The sequence below is a fragment of the Ochlerotatus camptorhynchus genome, unplaced genomic scaffold (assembly GCF_037179485.1).
Source record: "Ochlerotatus camptorhynchus isolate MF236.1 unplaced genomic scaffold, CSIRO-AGI_Acam_v1.1 ptg000135l, whole genome shotgun sequence".
Taxonomy (NCBI): Eukaryota; Metazoa; Arthropoda; class Insecta; order Diptera; family Culicidae; genus Ochlerotatus; species Ochlerotatus camptorhynchus.
In genome coordinates, this window is record NW_027040625.1 from 1,297,130 (window position 1) to 1,316,290 (window position 19,161).

At 38.2% G+C, this 19,161-nt stretch overlaps 1 protein-coding gene across 3 annotated transcripts in view; it reads right to left on the reverse strand.

Moving 5' to 3' along the window:
• The window catches only part of LOC135700384 (histidine-rich protein PFHRP-II-like), a 49,140-nt gene that overhangs the window by 9,387 nt on the left and 20,592 nt on the right, over positions 1 to 19,161 (reverse strand). The window contains exon 1 of one of the 3 annotated variants that reach the window (XM_065220876.1): positions 3,919 to 3,974. The exons of the other annotated variants lie outside the window; for them this stretch is intronic. Coding sequence (XP_065076948.1) covers positions 3,919 to 3,930 — 12 coding nt within the window. The 5' untranslated portion in view covers positions 3,931 to 3,974. Of the gene's footprint in view, positions 1 to 3,918; positions 3,975 to 19,161 lie in introns of those variants that run through there. 3 annotated transcript variants of the gene reach the window in all.

Here is a 19,161-nt window from a genome sequence, read left to right on the forward strand (position 1 = left end):
GAATGTATTCTTTCCTTAAAACAATTGGCCGGAAGGAACGAAGTCATATTATACTGGGTGCCCGGCCATTGCGGCATTGATGGAAATGAAAATGCCGACAGTATAGCAAGACGAGCTTCTGCATCGAACTTCATCGGTCCGGAACCATTTTGTGGAGTCCCTGAGTGTACTATAAGGATGGAACTAAAAAGTTGGGAAACGTCCATAGTAGAATCCAACTGGAACGCCACAGCTGTATTCAGACAGGCGAAAAGATGTATAAGACCAAGTGCAACCAAAGCCCGGATTTTGCTTAATCTAAGTAAAAGAGATCTTCGGGTATAATAACTGGTCTGATGACTGGTCACTGCCCTAGCAGATATCACTTATATAAAATAGGAAAAATTCCGTCTAGCGAATGTCGGTTTTGTCAATTTGAAAACGTACATATATTCTGTAGCTGTTAAGCACTGTTCAATCAAAGAATGTCAATATTTGGAAAAGGGATATTAGAACCCTTTGAAGTTTGGCAAAGCAATCCCAAAATGGTATTAGACTTTATAACACGAGTTGTGCTTGATTGGGACACCGTGCAATGTCATCGTCCAAAGGGAACTCCCTTAGCTCAGTCGGTAAAGGCGCAGCTACAAAGCAAGACCATACTGGAGGTGGCTGGGCTCAATTCCCGGTCCGGTCTAGGAATTTTTCGGGTTGGAAAATTTCTCGACTTCCTTGGGCATAGAAGTATGATTGTACTTGCCTCACAATTATACCAATGCATAAATGGTACAGGCATCGAAAGCTCTCAATTAATAACTGTGGAAGTGTTTCTAGAACACTAAGTTGAGAGCACGCAATAAGCTAATATGCAATAAGCTTGAAATGCGAATAAGAAGAAGAAGAAGAAGAAGAAGAAGAAGCAATGTCATCGAATGTCTATCACACCTTAATTGTGAGAGGATAGCACCAAAATGAAATGGGTCAGACAACAATATTCCTAAGTAATGGACGCAGTTGTAAAAAGGCTCTACATATAAGAAAAAAAGGAAACAAGTTATTTAAATAAAACTTGTTCTTGTTTGCACTGAATGAAATCTAAGCAGAAGAATATCATCTCAAAGTGAATTATATTCATCCATACAGCTACCAAATTAGAACAAAACATTGCTGACACGAAGCCTCTGACATATAAACAGGTTAAGCTAAGTGTACAATTTATTATTATTTTTTTTTTTGCGAGAGATTAGAAATTACAAAATATTGTGAGACGTCTGACACGACATCCACTAAATTGAATTGGACTCAACAATCTCCAAAAAAAAGGTAACATGATCTTTTCGAATATTTTTGAAATGGGTGAACTGGTTTTGGACATATGACCAGAACATGTTATGGTGAATACGGGTCTCAATACTACGACAGATCCAATTGCATATATCATAAACAAGATGGTTTTCTTAACGCATGGGAAACTGGTTTGAATGTCATGACTACTTCTTGTTTTTAAACCCAGCTATACGTTTACATAATTTTCTATTTAAGTTTAAATGTAGTTATAAAACATCTCCTTTTTTACCAGTAGATATAAATTATTTCCTCTTTAATTTTCAAGATACAACGCTATGCAGTTATAGTAAAGATAGTGAGAAAGTAAATTTCTGTAACATTCAATAACAAATATTCTGATGGATATCTTAAGTCCATACAAATGCCGTGCTGGTATTTCGAATCCTAATTGCAACCCTAACAGGCTGCGTTTCTTAACATCCCGGTTCCAGTGGATAGGTTGATTGGTTCGTATATATTATTGAAGGGGCCTACATTTGCAATAATCCGAGAACATAAAGCAACGGTGATTCCTTTGAATGTTAAAACTGCTTACAAGGCAGGTAGCAGGCCACTTTTTAGTGACTTGGTTACTATTTTTAAGCCAGTCATTAAAATAGTCACTAAAGTCACTTTTCCAGTACTAAAATAGAGTGAAATTTAAAAATATCAACAAAATGTTTAAATTAAGCACTTGGCACTAAGAAAGTCTACAGTAGTTTTAACAAAATATACATATCTGTTCAAAAATTGAAAATTTTAACCAGGGGCACCAGTGAACCGCAAAATTTTAGAACACCAAGAAAACTATTGTTGAATTTCTTCAATTTCAATTAAAAATCGGGGAAAATATATCTCCTTTCCCAAAAAAATAAATTGTAAACCTTAGAAACTTTCCAAAGGTATTTGTCTGTGAAAGATTTTCAAAAGTCTTTCAAGGATGATTAAGAACATTAAAAAATCCAATGTTAATTTTAAGAGAATTTTAAAGGATTCTAGGGATGACATCAAGATATATCAGAGAAGAATACCAAAGTACACACTACGAAAGTATCATGTAAAATTAAGTGCTTTGAGGACCGATTTCTTCATCTCCGCATCTTAAGCCTGGTTTACCTATATAGTTAAACTTGGCTTAACACATACGATCGTCGCTTTTGATTATTGTTTAATTTTTTAGAGGCGCAAAATTCAGCTCCTAAACAATTTCGGAAGTGAATTTTAACTAGAGTTCTGAGAAGAACTCTATGATGATTGGATGAGCATTCTAGGTCAAATTTTAATAAGAATTCCAAATTTGTTCGGAAATTTTGCTTAAGAATGCTCTGATGAAAATTCCATGAAAATCCCTTGAACTCAAAAGATGGTCTCTGCGGATAATTTTAAAAGAATTCTGGGGTGATTTCTGAAGTTACTTCCAAGAAAATTCTAAAGAGTTCGAAATAAATTCCGAGCAAAATTCCAATGGAAACGAATTTTGAGGGTTCAATCTCAAAGGAATTCTGAGAAGAGTTTCAAAGTTATTCTATGATGGATTTTTGTTTTGAGAATTCTGAGGAAATACTAGGGAATTCTAAGGAGAATACGAATTGAATTTCAAATGCAGGGGAGAAGTCCAAGATTATTCTAGGTAGACATTTAAGAAATTTCTGAGGTTAACTGCATGGATATTCTAAGGATGATTGAAATAAATATAAAATAGATTTATGGAAGAAGCCTTCAGGAAGTTTCTAGAAGAATCAATAAAACATCGAAAATAATCTACTTTAACTAATTATGTGTTATTACATCATGCGTGAATTTACCGATTTACATAGTCGGAGATGCGTCAAATATCAGACTTAAAGTGGAGATTTCATACGATGGATGAGGAGATTAAATTATATAGTTGATAGTTCCGTTATAGTACGGCACTGTGAAAATTGTATATACAAAGTAGAAAGCGAGCAAACGACAATTTTGAGGAAGGTAAATACGAATCGGGTAGTTGTTTACGCCAGATGGCGACTTGAGTGTGAAACAATTGATAGAACTGTTTCCACACATCGGAGGTGCATGAGCTAATCAGCGATCATCCCTTTTGCCAGTGGTTGCAGGGAGAAATTCTGTGAAAAGTTCTTAGCTAAATATATCAAAATTTTTAAGATTTAGAACGCAGAATCACATTCAAGATCATAAAAAAATGGGAATTACTATTTGCTAGTCATTATGTATACCGTAATCAAAAGTAAATTATCCAAACTACTTCAAATGCTCTTCACATGAGATTCCGTTGTGAGATTCGATTAAATTAGAGGAATTTATGAAATTTTATTTCAATATCAAACCGTATTTGAATTTCTAAGCTACCATATAAATGGTTACTTATTTAGTATTTACAATTCACTATTTGGTCACCATTTCCGTATTTTTAGTCACTAAAGTCACTATAATTATATGGCATCAGTACTAGCAGCCCTGTGCTTACTGTTCATTTTTTCACCGCTGAGATTTGGTATTCAACTGTCACATTTGTATGTTATAACACTTCCAGATATTGGAAGCGTTTTTCACGGATTAAACCCCCACAATTTCAGTTCATAATGTTCATCCACTTTATCACCGTTCACTTACATTGCTCTTCATCTTGTCACCAGCAATTAAAATTCTTCTTCGCAAACAACCACTTTCGATACACTATGGTTACAAACTGGTAACAATTTTCCGCCATCAAAACATTTTTATACAAGGACCACCTCCTGAGGTCCACTTCCCTGCCCATTTCCTAGTGGATTCGTCCACTTCTACCCTCGAACAAAACATGGCTTGCATCGGAAAGCGTGGTTAATGCACGCAAAAAAAACTAAGTCACCAGAAATTCGCGTAATACATTGTCTCCAACACTGATAAAAACATGCTCAACCGGCGCGTGAGTTGATAAGCATAATACCTATACCCATTGAACATTCCTTTGTACCTCCCTGTCGGTGCGTCTCTGCGTACGCTAAGCAAAATGATCACTTTGTGTGTGTGGTCAAAGAATCGCCACTGATCAGACGACGAAGGTACGTAACCGGCGGAGATTACCCCGAAATACAACAACAGCAGGTAAATTGAGCATGTGTGTCTCAATTTGATTAGAAATGCGACCGGCGTCTCCATCGAAAAAAAAAGAGTAAACTGCAATGGTAGTGGGTCGTGCCGATCCGTACGTGCCGTTTCCTACACGATAAGAAAAGTAAACGACTCTGTTTGTTTGGTTGTAAACCGTTTGAAAGGGAAATGATCGGTGGCCGGCGTCGGACGTTGTCGTCGGTTATGTTGGCAGCATACTAACGGTGAATCAATAATCTAGGGGAGTAGGGTTTTTAGGACACTGTACTAATTGAATAGAGTCATAACTCCATAAAACTGGTCAATTTGCGTGCGTAATTTATCGTGCTGTAGTTTTGGATATACAATAGTCGATTGACCTAAATGGTAATAACCTACTTGCGGTATGATATAACAATACGCGGTTCAATGAATGTTTGACCTTCGTTTGCTGGTTGCATATGGTGCTCTCACAATGAGCAGAATGACCTTTCTATCATATAATATGCAAAAAATTAGTAGATAATCGATGGCTTGAAGTCATGAACGTCAAGAAAATCTGCCATTCTGCGAGATGATTCATATTACAACAGGGAGCAAGCGGCGCCGATGGTGTAGTGGTAATCGTGATTGTCTCTTACCCCAAAAGGCCTGGGTTCAATCCCAGTCGGCAACGCCGGGATTTTCTGTGGCATACAATCTCTGATCTCGCCGGTCCATGAATTTGATGGGTCAAAACAAGATCGGCGAAAAACAAATCAAGGAAAAAAATAATACAGAGGGCGTGCTCGGCGTAATGGTTAGTTTTCTTGTCTCTCACTCTAAAAGTCACGAGTTCAAATCTCAAGGGTAAGTCACAAATAACCTAAAATGTATTAAAGTGACTATAATACAAAAAAAAACAACGTAAAGGGATAGATTGCAACTAGAGTCCTGTTTGGTGGCTATGAACAGTTTTTAACTTTTTTAAATAGGAAGATCCTGAACGCGGTCATAAACTGGTAGTAAGGTTAACAATAATGTGGAAAGCAGAAGCTGATCTACTATTAGGAACTCTTGAAATTTCTGGATCATCCGCAACTCTAGAAACTTCATTTGCTCCAGAAATTTCTGATACTAAGAGAATGCTTGAGAACTTGTATATACCGATAACATTGAAAACTCTCGCAATTTCAAGAATTTTTAGATTCGTGGAACTGAAGCTCCAAGATCTCTGAACACTTCAAACTAGAAAAAAAAACCTATAAAATACCTAGATCTCCAAGAATTTCCTAAAATTTAAGTAACACTCGGAACAATGAGAACTTTTGAAACCCCAGAAATTTTTGAAAAACCGATACTATTGAAACTTTTGAAACTTTAAGAACCCCAGAAACTTTTTAATCTTCCTGAACTCCTGGAATTAATAAAAATCAGAACTCCCAGAAATCTTTCCCCTTCTGAAACATTCTTTATAATTCTTAAACATGTTACGTCGAGAACTATGAGACCCTGTGAGTCCTCAAAGTTTTGATAGTTATGAGCCTGAAAGAGTTTATGTTGTTTAGAAAGTTTTTTTTTTCTATTATAGTCATTCGTGACTTGTCCTGGAGTGAGATTTGAACTCGTGACTTTGGCATGAGAAGTATGGATGGTAACCACTACGCCGAGGTCGCCCCCTGTTTAGAAAGTATATTTCCGGAATTCTGCGGAGTTCCATAAGTTCTTCCACGCTTTTAACGATTTCAATATTTATGGATAAGGGCGGGGTTTCAGGAGCTTCTGATCTTGGAGTCCTTATTGCGTTCCTATTGGATAGTTCCTGAAGTTCACTATATCAGCGCATAAATCTAATTTGACAATTTAACCAGCTTTACACAATGTATTGCGAAAATTGCTCCAAATCGGCTTATTTATCAGCGGTTTGCCGAACGATTACAACAAGACTGACACAGGCGCACAGTATGAAAGTATGTATTAAGCTATGCATTCCATTTTGTATCCTAGCAACAATCATTGGCCGATGTTGCCCAAACAGTTTCAAAAAAATATTAAATGCAATTGATTAACATAAATTCTAACATTGATAGAAGCATCTTTTTGCATAACAACTCTACTCTTCAGGAATATTTTATACACCGAAATATGAAATCATAACCTAGGAAAAACTATTTTATAGAAAATATAAATTATTATAAAACTACATGTTTCCTCAGGCAACACGACTAGCCAAAATATCATTTGTTCGTCCGTATGATTATGCTGATGTTTACAAACAAACCACACATTGTAGCTATGCGTGACTTTTATTTAGTGATCATAACCTTTCAGCAGTCGCTACAAAACAAATTACACAGGCTGTCGCTTCATGTACTGAGTACACGGCAAATGATTCCAGTTATAGTTCTTGAACTATACCAAATAGAACGATTAAGTCTCCAGCAAAGTTGTTCAGCTGGACAATATCCGTCTGGAAGTGGATAGTTTAGTTCAGAATTGATTCGATATGTGGCGCTAGAGTACATATAAAGTTCTTCCATTGATAACTCAGAATCAACATCAGATATAGAGACGAACCAGCCCAGGGCTGCAAGTCTCTTTAATAAAGATATATAAAAAACATCAAAGTTGTGCAAATCAACAAGACAGTTTAGTAGATAATTGACTCACAAGGCGGCGCGAGAGTCAATAAAGTTCTGATGATGATTACTCAGGATCGATACCAGATAGAAGTTTCCTGTCTACTGCAAAGTTGTTCAAATGGATGGGTCCCGTTTAATAGTGAACAGTTTAATTGGAAATTGTCTCACAAGGTGGCACCAGAGTATAAATAAAGTTATTCCATTGATAATTCAGAATCTACACCAGATAGAAGTTTCCTGTCTACTGCAAAGTTCTTCAAATGGACGAGACCCGTTCAATAGTAAACATTTTAGATGGGAAATTAATCACAAATAAAGGATTACAGTACAACAGATTTTCTCAGCGCTGAAATGCGCCAAGAACATGAAGGCTCCCGAAAAAATTTTTTCGAGAAACTAATTCTCAATCGTTTGCTCAAGTTTGTCGAGGAAAATAACATTCTCCTTCCGGAACAGTTTGTGTTTAGAAAACCCTTTTGAAGTAATGAAATTGGGATATCACTAACAACCCAAATTCATTACTTCATTATGATGGCTACCAAGCCTTCTGGAATTTTCCTTATTAGAGAGTTGTATCGATTTTTCTCCTTTAGTTTACTTAAATCTTTGGTTTTTATTAGTTAAGTTAATTCTACACGTTGTAGTTTCGTTTTTATACCTGTGATCTTGACATGAGTACTTAAGGTGGTTAGGTTTTTGATAAGTCTTTAATGGGAATGACACTGATGAAGACAGCACAGTGTAGTCAAAATCAGGGTTCTGTATTTTCGAAACAAAGAAAAGAAAACATCGCAGAATCGCTTCATTTCGAGCAATATTATTTTGGTGTAAGTCATGGTGTTTCTTGTTATCGAGTCACGATGAACATTCCTCTTTTCAAACATGACTGTACTATCACTTGTTTCGTTCGTCAAGTGCTTCAGTTCATTTCATTTGAAGCAAAGAGTTGTTTCGATTGACGCAATGAATGACTCGAAAACTGCTTCCTTCGATTTTTTCCACTTTCACTTCAATTCGGGGCTCATTCGACTTGTCACGACCTGACGACGCAGGCATCAAAATATAGTATCCGGATAGTATCCACACAATATCGGTTGCCAATAGGGATGGCATCCGGATTATATGTCCCGGGACGCACTAGCTTGAGCATTTCGGAAGCCCCTGATCCCCCCATCACAGTCGAGCCATTCCTGCCAGCGTTCAGCAGTCGTCCTGGTCCTGTATTTGGGTGTGGAGAAGGGGTCTTCCAATCCGCTACTACAGGCAAGTACGCATTCATTAATGAAAATGTTGTACCTGATACGTTCGACGCTTCCAGTCAATCACTTCCCGCTCGTCTCTCATCATCTGGACCAACCGTTCCGGCTCCGGGATGCACGCCTGTAAGCCTCATGGAAGCCCCTGATCCCCTCATCACAGTCGAGCCACTCCTGCCAGCGTTCAGCAGACATCCCGGTCCTGTGTATGAGAATGGAGCAGGGGTCTTCCAAGCCACTACTACAGGCAAGTATGTATTCAATATCGAAAATGATATACCTGATACTTCCGACGTTTCCAGTCAACCACTTCACGATCGTTTTTCACCATCTGTATCAATTGTTCCGGCTCCGGGATGCACGCCTGCAATCCTCATGGAAGCCCCTAAACCCCTCATTACAGTCGAGCCACTTCTGCCAGCGTTCAGCAGTCATCCTGGTCCTGTGTATGAGAATGGAGAAGGGGTCTTCCAAACCGTCATCGCAGGCAAGTATACACACATTTGGAATACTTCTCCTCCAGTAATGTCCACCGCTTCTAGCTGCCACACTCCAACCGAAGCTATTCAAATTGTTGAAACATCTCTGACCGAAACTGTTGCAACAAGCGTCGTTTCACCCAGCATGCCAACATACCATCTAGCGTCGCATCTCGAAGTGCCCATCGCAACGAAGCGTGTTTCAGATCGCATGTTTTCTGCCAGAATGTCAGGGGTTTGCGCACAAAAATTGCTCAGCTGCGTTTGCTGTTGTCCAGTTGTGATTATCACGTACTTGTCTTTACGGAAACATGGCTCCGTGCAGATATTGATAGCTGTGAAATCTCGTCTGATTACGTTTTTTTCCGTTGTGATCGCAATGAATTGACCAGTTGCCATTTGCGGGGTGGTGGAGTGCTGATTGCGGTTAAGAACACAGAGTGTGAATCTGTTTCGATGGCTAACTATAATGAACTAGAACAAATCGCAGTTTGCATAAAGTCACAACTTTGTTCGCTTTACGTAGTTGCTATCTATCTCCCACCTGATTCGAGTACCGAGTTATATACTGCTCATGCTAATGCAGTGCAACTTGTTGCAGATCGTCTATCGGAGTCTGACATAATCTTGTCGGTTGGCCAGTCCGCATCGTGCTCTCTTGCCGTGCGGATCTATTTGCTTTTTGCTGAAGGAAGTGTTACTACTACCTAAAGCTACAACAAATTTAAACAGCACTTTTCAGTGCTCAACCTGTAAAAATTTTCTACCTTGTTCAACTCTTACTCCTCTTCGATCCTTGTTTGGACCCTACCCGAGGTAATCCTTCTTGGATATCGATTTGGAAAATTCCTCTTCGATCCTTCAGATTCTTATAGTAATCTGCTTGGAAGTCGATTTGGATAAAAATTTACTGCCGCCATGGCGCCTAAACGCAAAAGAAAGGGGCAAACTCTTGACCCCCCTTCTGAAGAAATTAATTTGAGTAATCAATTTGATTTGCTCACGGATGATGAGAATGATCCATCATCCAAGAAAAATTCTAGTAAACTTTCCCGGCTTAATGTCAAGAAGGAAAAGATTCCCCCTATTGTGATAACCACTTCCGATTTCCATGCTCTTCGCATGGAACTTTTGAATTTCGTGAAAGTTAAGTTTTCACTACAAATTGGACGTCGGGGTGAATGCCGTGTATTGGCTGAAACCTTGGACGGATTTAAATGTCTTCTCAAGTATCTTACTGAGAAGAAGCACATATTTTTTACTTACGACACCAAAACTGAACGTGTGTTCAAGGTTGTCATGAAAGGACTGCCCAGTGGTGAATCCGTGGATCAGATCAAAGATGAACTGGCAAAATTACTTGGAGTTGTGCCACTCCAAGTAATCAAAATGAAAATGAAATCCCGTCCTGGCGATTCGCGCAACGGGATTTCTAATGATTTTTATTTAGTTCACTTCAAATCTAGTGAACTAAACAACCTTAAGGCCTTAGAAAAAGCTAGCCTTATGCTCCATGTCCGAGTGAAGTGGGAACACTTCAGGAAGACTGGAGGAAATTTCCAAAACCTCACCCAGTGCCGTAAGTGCCAGGGATGGGGTCACGGAACTAAAAATTGCTACATGCCAGCTAAATGCATGAATTGTGGTGATTCCTCTCACGCAAAGGACGACTGTCCTGTGAAGGAAGATCCTAAGAAATTTAAATGTTCAAATTGTGGTGAAAACCACAAATCCAATTTTTGGGAATGTAAGACTCGCAAAGCGATCCTACAATCTCGTTCTAACCGACAGGTAGGAAACGCTCCACGTTTCCGACCAGGTACAAATTCCTCTGCTGTTAACAACGGTCAGCGAGGAACAAATTCTACATTCGTACCCGTAGGTACAAATATCACCCCTGCTTCAAATGTTTCATCTGTACCTACTCCCCTCGCTGCTAACAATGTTCAGCGAGTTAATGGAGCTACCTATGCTGCTATTGCAGCGGGTAGAAATCAAAATACTAACCAACGTTCTAACGGAAATTTTGACAATTTTGACTTAGGAAGCATTACTGCCCCTAAAATGGATTTTTTACAGAAATCATTAATTGACATGATTTCTGATATGCTTAAATCTAACTCCATGTTTGATGCTATTCAAACTGGAGTAAAATTTGCAAATAATATTGTCATGACTTTAAAATTCAGTAATGGATTTTAAAGCATTAAATATTGTAAATTGGAATGCTCGATCTCTTACAGATAATGAAGACGAGCTATTTAACTTTTTGAGAGTTCATAACGTGCATATTGCCGTTATAACTGAAACGTTCCTTAAACCTGCCCATAAGGTTAAGAAGGACGCAAATTACTTGATTTATAGAAATGATCGTCTTGATGGACCCTGTGGTGGCGTTGCCATCATTATTCATAGACGAATCAAACATAAAATTCTTTCTTCATTTGAAACCAAAGTTTTTGAAACTTTGGGAGTTTCTGTTGAAACAAAATTTGGACAACTTACGTTTATAGCTGCCTATTTGCCATTCCAATGCGTAGGCCAGCAAAAGAATTTTCTCAAGGGTGACCTCCAGAAACTTACCCGTCATAGGTCTAAATTCTTCATTATTGGTGATTTTAATGCAAAACACCGCTCATGGAATAATGCTCAAAGCAATTCCAATGGTAATATTCTGTTTGATGATTGTTCTGCAGGTTATTACACTATTCAATATCCAAACAGTCCAACATGCTTTTCTTCTGCAAGAAATCCCTCCACTATTGATTTGGTCTTAACTGATTCATGTCAACTTTGTAGCCAATTGGTTACCCATGCTGACTTCGGTTCTGATCACCTTCCAGTAACTTTTGAAATATCCCAAGAAATAATTTGTAATCCCAACAGCTCTACTTTCAATTACCATAGAGCTGATTGGGAGCAGTATCGAACATTTATGGAATATAACTTCGATCCAAACATTCCTTTGCAAACCAAAGATGAAATTAATTATGCTCTTGAATCTCTGACTACTTCTATAGTTGAAGCAAGAGCTGCCTCAGTACCAAAATGCGAGGTTAAATTCGATTCAATTATAATAGACGATGATCTTCAGCTCTTGATCCGTCTTAAAAATGTCCGTAGGAGACAATATCAAAGAACACGCGATCCTGCCATGAAAGTTATCTGGCGGGATTTGCAAAAACAAATTAAAAAGCGATTCTCTGCCCTGAGGAACAAAACTTTTGAAAATAATATTTCTAAATTAGACCCGAGTTCCAAACCCTTTTGGAAACTCACAAAAATTTTGAAAAAACCTCAAAAGCCTATTCCAGCGCTTAAAGAAGGTGGTAAAATTTTGATCACAAATTTGGAAAAAGCTCAGAAACTTGCTAAGCAATTCGAGAGTTCCCATAATTTCAGTTTGGGTCTTACTAGTCCTATTGAGAATCAGGTTGCTCGGGATTTTCTGAATATTTTCTCTCGGGAAAATATTTTTGATGATTCCTGGGGGACTGATTTGGACGAAGTAAGGTCTATAACTAAAAAGTTTCAAAATATGAAAGCTCCAGGTGATGATGGAATTTTCTATATCCTCATCAAAAAACTCCCAGAGAGTTCCTTGTCTTTCTTGGTAAAATTATTTAACAGATGTTTCCATTTGGCATACTTTCCTGATAAATGGAAAAATGCAAAAGTTGTTCCAATTTTGAAGCCGGATAAAAATCCAGCTGAAGCTTCTAGCTACCGTCCAATAAGTTTGCTTTCTTCAATAAGTAAACTTTTTGAAAAAATAATTTTGAATAGAATGATGTTTCACATCAATACGAACTCAATTTTTGCAGATGAGCAGTTTGGATTTCGCCATGGGCATTCAACTACTCATCAACTCTTAAGAGTTAACAATTTAATTCGTTCAAACAAATCTGAAGGCCACTCAACTGGAGTTGCTCTTCTAGACATAGAAAAAGCATTCGACAGTGTTTGGCATGAAGGTTTGATTGCTAAATTGAAAAAGTTTAATTTTCCACTTTATATTATGAAATTAGTTCAAAATTATTTAACTGACAGAACTCTTCAAGTAAATTATCAAAATTCCAAATCTAATCGACTACCTGTTAGAGCAGGAGTTCCTCAGGGTAGCATTCTTGGGCCTATATTGTATAACATTTTCACTTCGGACCTCCCTGATTTGCCTCAGGGTTGCCACAAATCTTTGTTCGCTGATGACACAGGCATTTCCGCTAAAGGAAGAAGTCTTCGTGTTATTTGCAGCAGACTGCAGAAAAGTTTAGATATTTTCTCTTCTTATTTACAAAAATGGAAGATTTCTCCCAACGCTTCCAAAACTCAACTTATAATATTTCCACATAAGCCTAGAGCTTCGTTTTTGAAACCTAGTAGTAGTCACATAGTCACTATGAACGGAGTTCCAATTTCCTGGTCAAACCAAGTGAAATATCTTGGATTAATACTTGACCAAAAATTAACTTTTAAAGATCACATTGAGGGCATTCAAGCCAAATGTAACAAATATATAAAATGTTTGTATCCTCTTATAAACAGGAAATCCAAACTTTGCCTGACGAATAAACTTCTAATATTTAAACAAGTTTTTAGACCGGCCATGCTTTACGCTGTGCCAATATGGTCTAGTTGCTGCACTACCAGGAAAAAAGCACTTCAAAGGATTCAGAACAAAATTCTGAAAATGATTTTGAAGTTGCCTCCCTGGTACAGTACAACCGAAGTACATAGAATTTCGAATGTTGAGACTTTAGCACAAATGTCCAACAAAATAATTAATAATTTCAGGCAAAAATCGTTGCAATCCTCAATTGCAACGATTAATTCCCTTTATACTTAGATAAGATTTAGTTTTAGTTTTTAGTTTTAAGATATCAATTATTATACTGACATGCAGGTTAAAAAACCTGTTTTAAATACTGAATTGCCAAGACATGAACAATGTAAAAAACACTTAGATATATATCATAACAATTAAGGCTGGTACGTTACTGCAGTAACTGGAGCACCTAGGTTAAAATGAAATGTAATTTATTTTGAATTTGGAACAAATAAAGAGTTTAAAAAAAAAAAAAAAAAAAAAAAATCTTGTCGGTTGGCGATTTCAACCTTCCTAATTTGCGATGGCATCTTGACGAGGACATTAATGGATTCATTCCTTCGAATGTATCTACTGATACTGAGTTGAACTTTACAGAAGCAATGTTTGCCAACGGGTTGAGACAGATTAATAGTTTCGTCAACACAAATGGCAGACTGCTGGACCTTGTTTTTACCAATCTACCGGAATATCTTGACCTGATTGCACCATCTTCTCCGCTGTTGCCTATAGCTAACCATCACACACCAGTTATTTTACTACTTGACGAGAGTGACGCACCAACACTACTTGACGATCATGATCATTGTTTCAAATTTAACTATTCGGCATGCGACTTTGACTTGTTGAACTCTACTTTTATGGATATTGAGTGGGAACTATTATCGAATAATGGTACGGTAGATCAGATGCTGTCAGCTTTTTACGAATCTCTCTCAGAAGTTATCAACCGTCATGTACCTCGAAAAAGACAAAAATCGATATCTGTTTTCAACCAACCGTGGTGGATTCCTGAGCTACGTAGCCTTCGTAACAATGTACGTAAGATGCGCAACCGATATTTCCTTACAAAAACTGGGTCTGACAAAGCTAGACTCCGTGAGCTTGAGTTGGAGTACAAAGTCATTCTTTCTGCAACACATGAAAACTATTTGCTCAGTATTCAGTCAACCGTCAAGCAAAATCCTTCACGCTTCTGGGACTTCATCAAGAAACGGAAAGCTGGAAACGGAATCCCTGGCTCAGTCAACTTCGATGGAACTACTTCTCGGTCAAGCTCAGAAGCAGCCAATCTTTTTGCTACTTTCTTCGAGAGCGTGTTTAGTAAAGCATCACCCGTGCAACGTCAAAACTGTTTTGAACAGATACCGTCCCATAACATTAATCTACCGTGTATACAGTTTTCTCCAGACGAAGTACAGAAAGTTCTCGATGAGCTTGATTCAAAGAAAGGACCCGGAACACAGCAAAAAAATAATTTTGATATCACGTCAAAGTGGATGCACTACAATCATGTCGAAAATATGGTGTAATATTACTTGCTAAAAAGGACAAAATTATCATTAATACAATGCATGAACTGACATTACGCTGCTTTTACTGCATTTGTTTATTTATGTGGTCATAAAAATTACATGAAATTTTCGACATGATTGTAGTGCATCCACTTTGATGTGATATCAAAATTATTTTTTTGCTGTGAACAGACAGCTTGCCTCCTGTGTTTTTGAAGAACTGCGCCGCTACGCTGGCGACGCCCATCGCTGCTGTTTTCAACCGTTCGCTCCAAGACAGAACGTTCCCAAATGCATGGAAAATGGCGTCCATAGTACCGATCCATAAATCCGGAAGTTACAAGTGTGTCACCAATTATCGAGGTGTATCCATACTTTGTAGTCTCAGTAAGGTATTTGAGAAACTGATCCACACCGTTTTGTACAGAGCTGCTGCACCGATTATCTCCAACAGTCCGCACGGCTTTATGAAGCATCGTTCAACAACATCGAACTTAATGTGTTATGTATCAGCGATATCCCGTAGCTTAGAATCGAAGCAACAAGTGGATTCGGTTTATGTTGATTTTGCGAAAGCGTTTGATACAGTACCGCACAATCTCATCGCTGCCAAAATGAACCACATTGGATTTCCGACATGGATCACTGAATGGCTCTATTCATACCTGTCTAATCGCAATGCTTTCGTGATGGTGAATTCCGCACGCTCCAGGACTTTCAACATACCATCTGGCGTGCCACAAGGCAGTGTTCTCGGTCCTCTTATTTTTATCATTTATGTTAATGACCTGTGTGACATGCTCTCATCATCCAAACTTTCTTTTGCCGATGATCTAAAATTTTTCCGTGTGATTGTTTCTCCCACTGACTGTGTCGCGTTGCAAGAAGATATACATCGTGTGATAGTCTGGTGCGGTGACAACGGCATGCGCGTAATCAGCAAAAAGTGCAAAATAATATCCTTCACTCGCTGCAACAACGTTATTCACCATCAATATTACATGGGGCCGGATTCTCTAGAGCGTGCAATTTCAATCTGTGATCTAGGTATTACGATCGATTCGAAGCTAAGGTTTAACGAACACATAAACATCGTAACTGCTAAAGCATATACTGTGCTTGGTTTTATTCGTCGTCATGCTTCTGGTTTCACCGATGTTTATTGTCTCAAGACGCTATTTTGCTCGCTGGTTCGCAGCATTTTAGAATATGCTTCCCCGGTTTGGTCTCCATTTTACGTTACGCATATCCTTGCGGTTGAAAGGATTCAGAAAAGTTTTATAAGGTTTGCATTGCGTCAGCTCCCCTGGAATGATCCAGTCAATCTTCCAAGTTATCCCGACCGATGCAAGCTGATTGATTTGGAATCCCTCTCTGCCAGGCGTCTCAAATTGCAACGACTGTTTATCTTTGACCTCATAACAGGAAACGTGGACTGTCCTGAACTTCTGGAACTGATTCCATGGAATACTCCTCCTCGACGATTCCGTAATTCCCCGTTACTTGCAATTCCATTTCACAGAACGAACTTTGGATTCAATAATTGTTTTAATTCTTGTTTGCGTTCCTTTAATGATGTTTGTAGCGAGTTTGATTTTATTTTGACCAAACATGTGTTAAGTGCTAGAATAAGGCGTTTAGATTAAATTAGGTTTTAAGTAATGAGTCTGTACGACGTAGTCGAAGATGGTGATCAAATAAACAAATATATTATTTTATATTAAACGAAAATTAAATTAACGAGGCCATTCTGGAGTCCAAGATGGATGCCATCGGGGTCAGGGAAAGTCTCATATACCCTACAATACGGGTATTTTCGAAACGGGGAAGATGCGAAGGTGCCGAAAATCGATATTCGACGTTATTTTGGAATCCAAAATGGCGGCCTTCGGGTTTCAGAAAAAGTGTCAAATACCCTACAATAGGATATTTTCGGAACGGGGATGCCGCGTAGATACTGAAAATCGGTATCCGACGCCATTTTGAAATTCAAGATAGTGGCCATTGGTTTTATGAAGTATCAAATACCCTAAGATATGGGTATTTTCGGAACCAATATGGCAGCCATCAGGATTCAGAAAGTGTCAACTATCCTACAATATGGATATTTTCGGAAGGGATATGACGCATAGATGCCGACAATCTATATTCGACGCCATTTTGGAATCCAAGATGGTGGCCATCAAGTTTCATAAAACGTGTCAAAAACCCTATGATATGGACAACGCGTGGCTGCCGAAAATCGATATCCGATGCTATGTTGAACTCTAGCAAAAGTGTCAAATACCCTACAATATGGTTATTTTTGGAACAGGGACAACGCGTATTCGATGCCATTTGACACTTCTTCTGAAATCGGAAGCCACAATCTTGAATTTCAAGATGGCGTCGTACATCGATTTCTGGCTTCTAGATGTCACCCTGATGCTAAAAAACCGTTTGTATGGGTATTTGATGGAATTTAAAACTTTTTCTCAAACCGGAAGCCACCATCATGTATTTCAAAATGGCGTCAGATATTGATTTCCAATCTTCAGAAGTCACCCCGATTCCAAAAATACCCATATTGATGGAACGGCATCAGCATTTCCCATTTTTCTGAAATAGGAAGCCGCCGTATTGGATTTAAAAATGGCTTTGGATATCGATTTCCGGCCTCTAGACGCCATCCCGATTCCAAAAATACTAATATTGATGGGTATTTGACAATATTTCCACTTAATCTAAATTCGGAAGCCGCCATCATGTATTTCGAAATTGCGTCGCATATCAATTTTCGATCGACGTCACCCCGATGGGTAAACAAACCACCTGACAATGATAAATTTGACATCTACGTGCACAGATCTGAACCGAAATGAAACGAGTGAACAAGCAACAAAAGTCATAAAAACTGCACGTATTTGGATCGAACAGCTTTGCTTCAATGCATGCAAAAGTAAGTTCAAGTGACGATGAAAGAAGAAATGAACACGAGTCAACTCAAAACAAACAGCATGAAAACTGATCAAAAGTGGTTCTGTTGATGTTGACGGGGATCTGCTCGAAGAGATGACAGAATGACTTTCAATTGAAAGTGATGATTGACAGCTTTATCGTCGCTTGACGATTTTCGATTGAAAGTGACTTTGAGGGGCCCTGGTTGAAATACGTATCTGTCATCCCAAGCAGACTTCTATCGAAATAAGTTGCTGTAACTTGATTGTGACTGGAATGGGTTGCACACAAGTAACCACAATTGTTCAGTGACAAGTGTGCTGCTAGGGATAGATACCAAAATTAATTAAGGGGATTAAATGGAAAACAACCTTTTTTTTGCTGTTTTTTGTCGTTCAAAAAGATTTGAAAGATGAAAGTAGTGTAGTTGAGAAGTGAAAAGCGTTGTAACATAGTCACTCACCAAATCATTTTGAGCTGCTCAAATCATAAACTCAATTCTTATAGCAAGTTTTACACACTTTTCAAATATGCAATAATAGTTTTATATGTCGATTAAAATCGATTGTTTTTCAGCTAACGTCCAATAATAATTTCTTTTTTATGTGAACAACAAACTATCAACCTTCCATCTAGACGATCTGTCAAGTTAAATCAGCAAATTAGAAGTCAAATGGCTACCTATTGTGTGAATTATGAATTGAACTGTCCTCTATCTAATAGCTTTTGCAAATCTGAACAACTTTGTCAATGATAACAGACTTCTATTGTGTCGGCAGCACTATATTAAAGTTCGTGAGTCTGACTTCTTACTTCCCAACCTATTAACATTTTTTCGAGAATTCTGACTTTAATATCGTTGTTGTTTTTATTGCTCTTACTTTCGACAGGTCGATAGTACATTCATCAGCGACATACAGATAATTTCTATCTAAATGCACAATATGTTGTCGAGCTCAAGCCTTAGCTGAGCTATTCATCATCCAATAGGTCTTGTTCATCTGATCAACTTTTCCAAAGATAGCAATTCTATCTGGTCGAACAAACAATTTGAAACCAATTGACAGGCTAGTGCCACCTGATGTGTGAATTTTGAACTGAACTGTTCGCCATCCAATATGTCTTCACAATGCACACTGGGCCAGGAACAAGGAGTAAGTCACTCTGCCACATTGTGTTAACACTCACAAAAACACACACAAACCGATTGGGATCCACGAAAGGAGCGAGGAACCTATGCTAAAAAAGGTCAAAGTCTCGCAAGAAAACCAACATAAGTTTCTCATTGTAAATCGTAGGTTCTCATCAACAGCAGCCCAATCACGACCCCACCTATTAATTGAAAATTGCATCCATTGCTTAGTCCTTGTT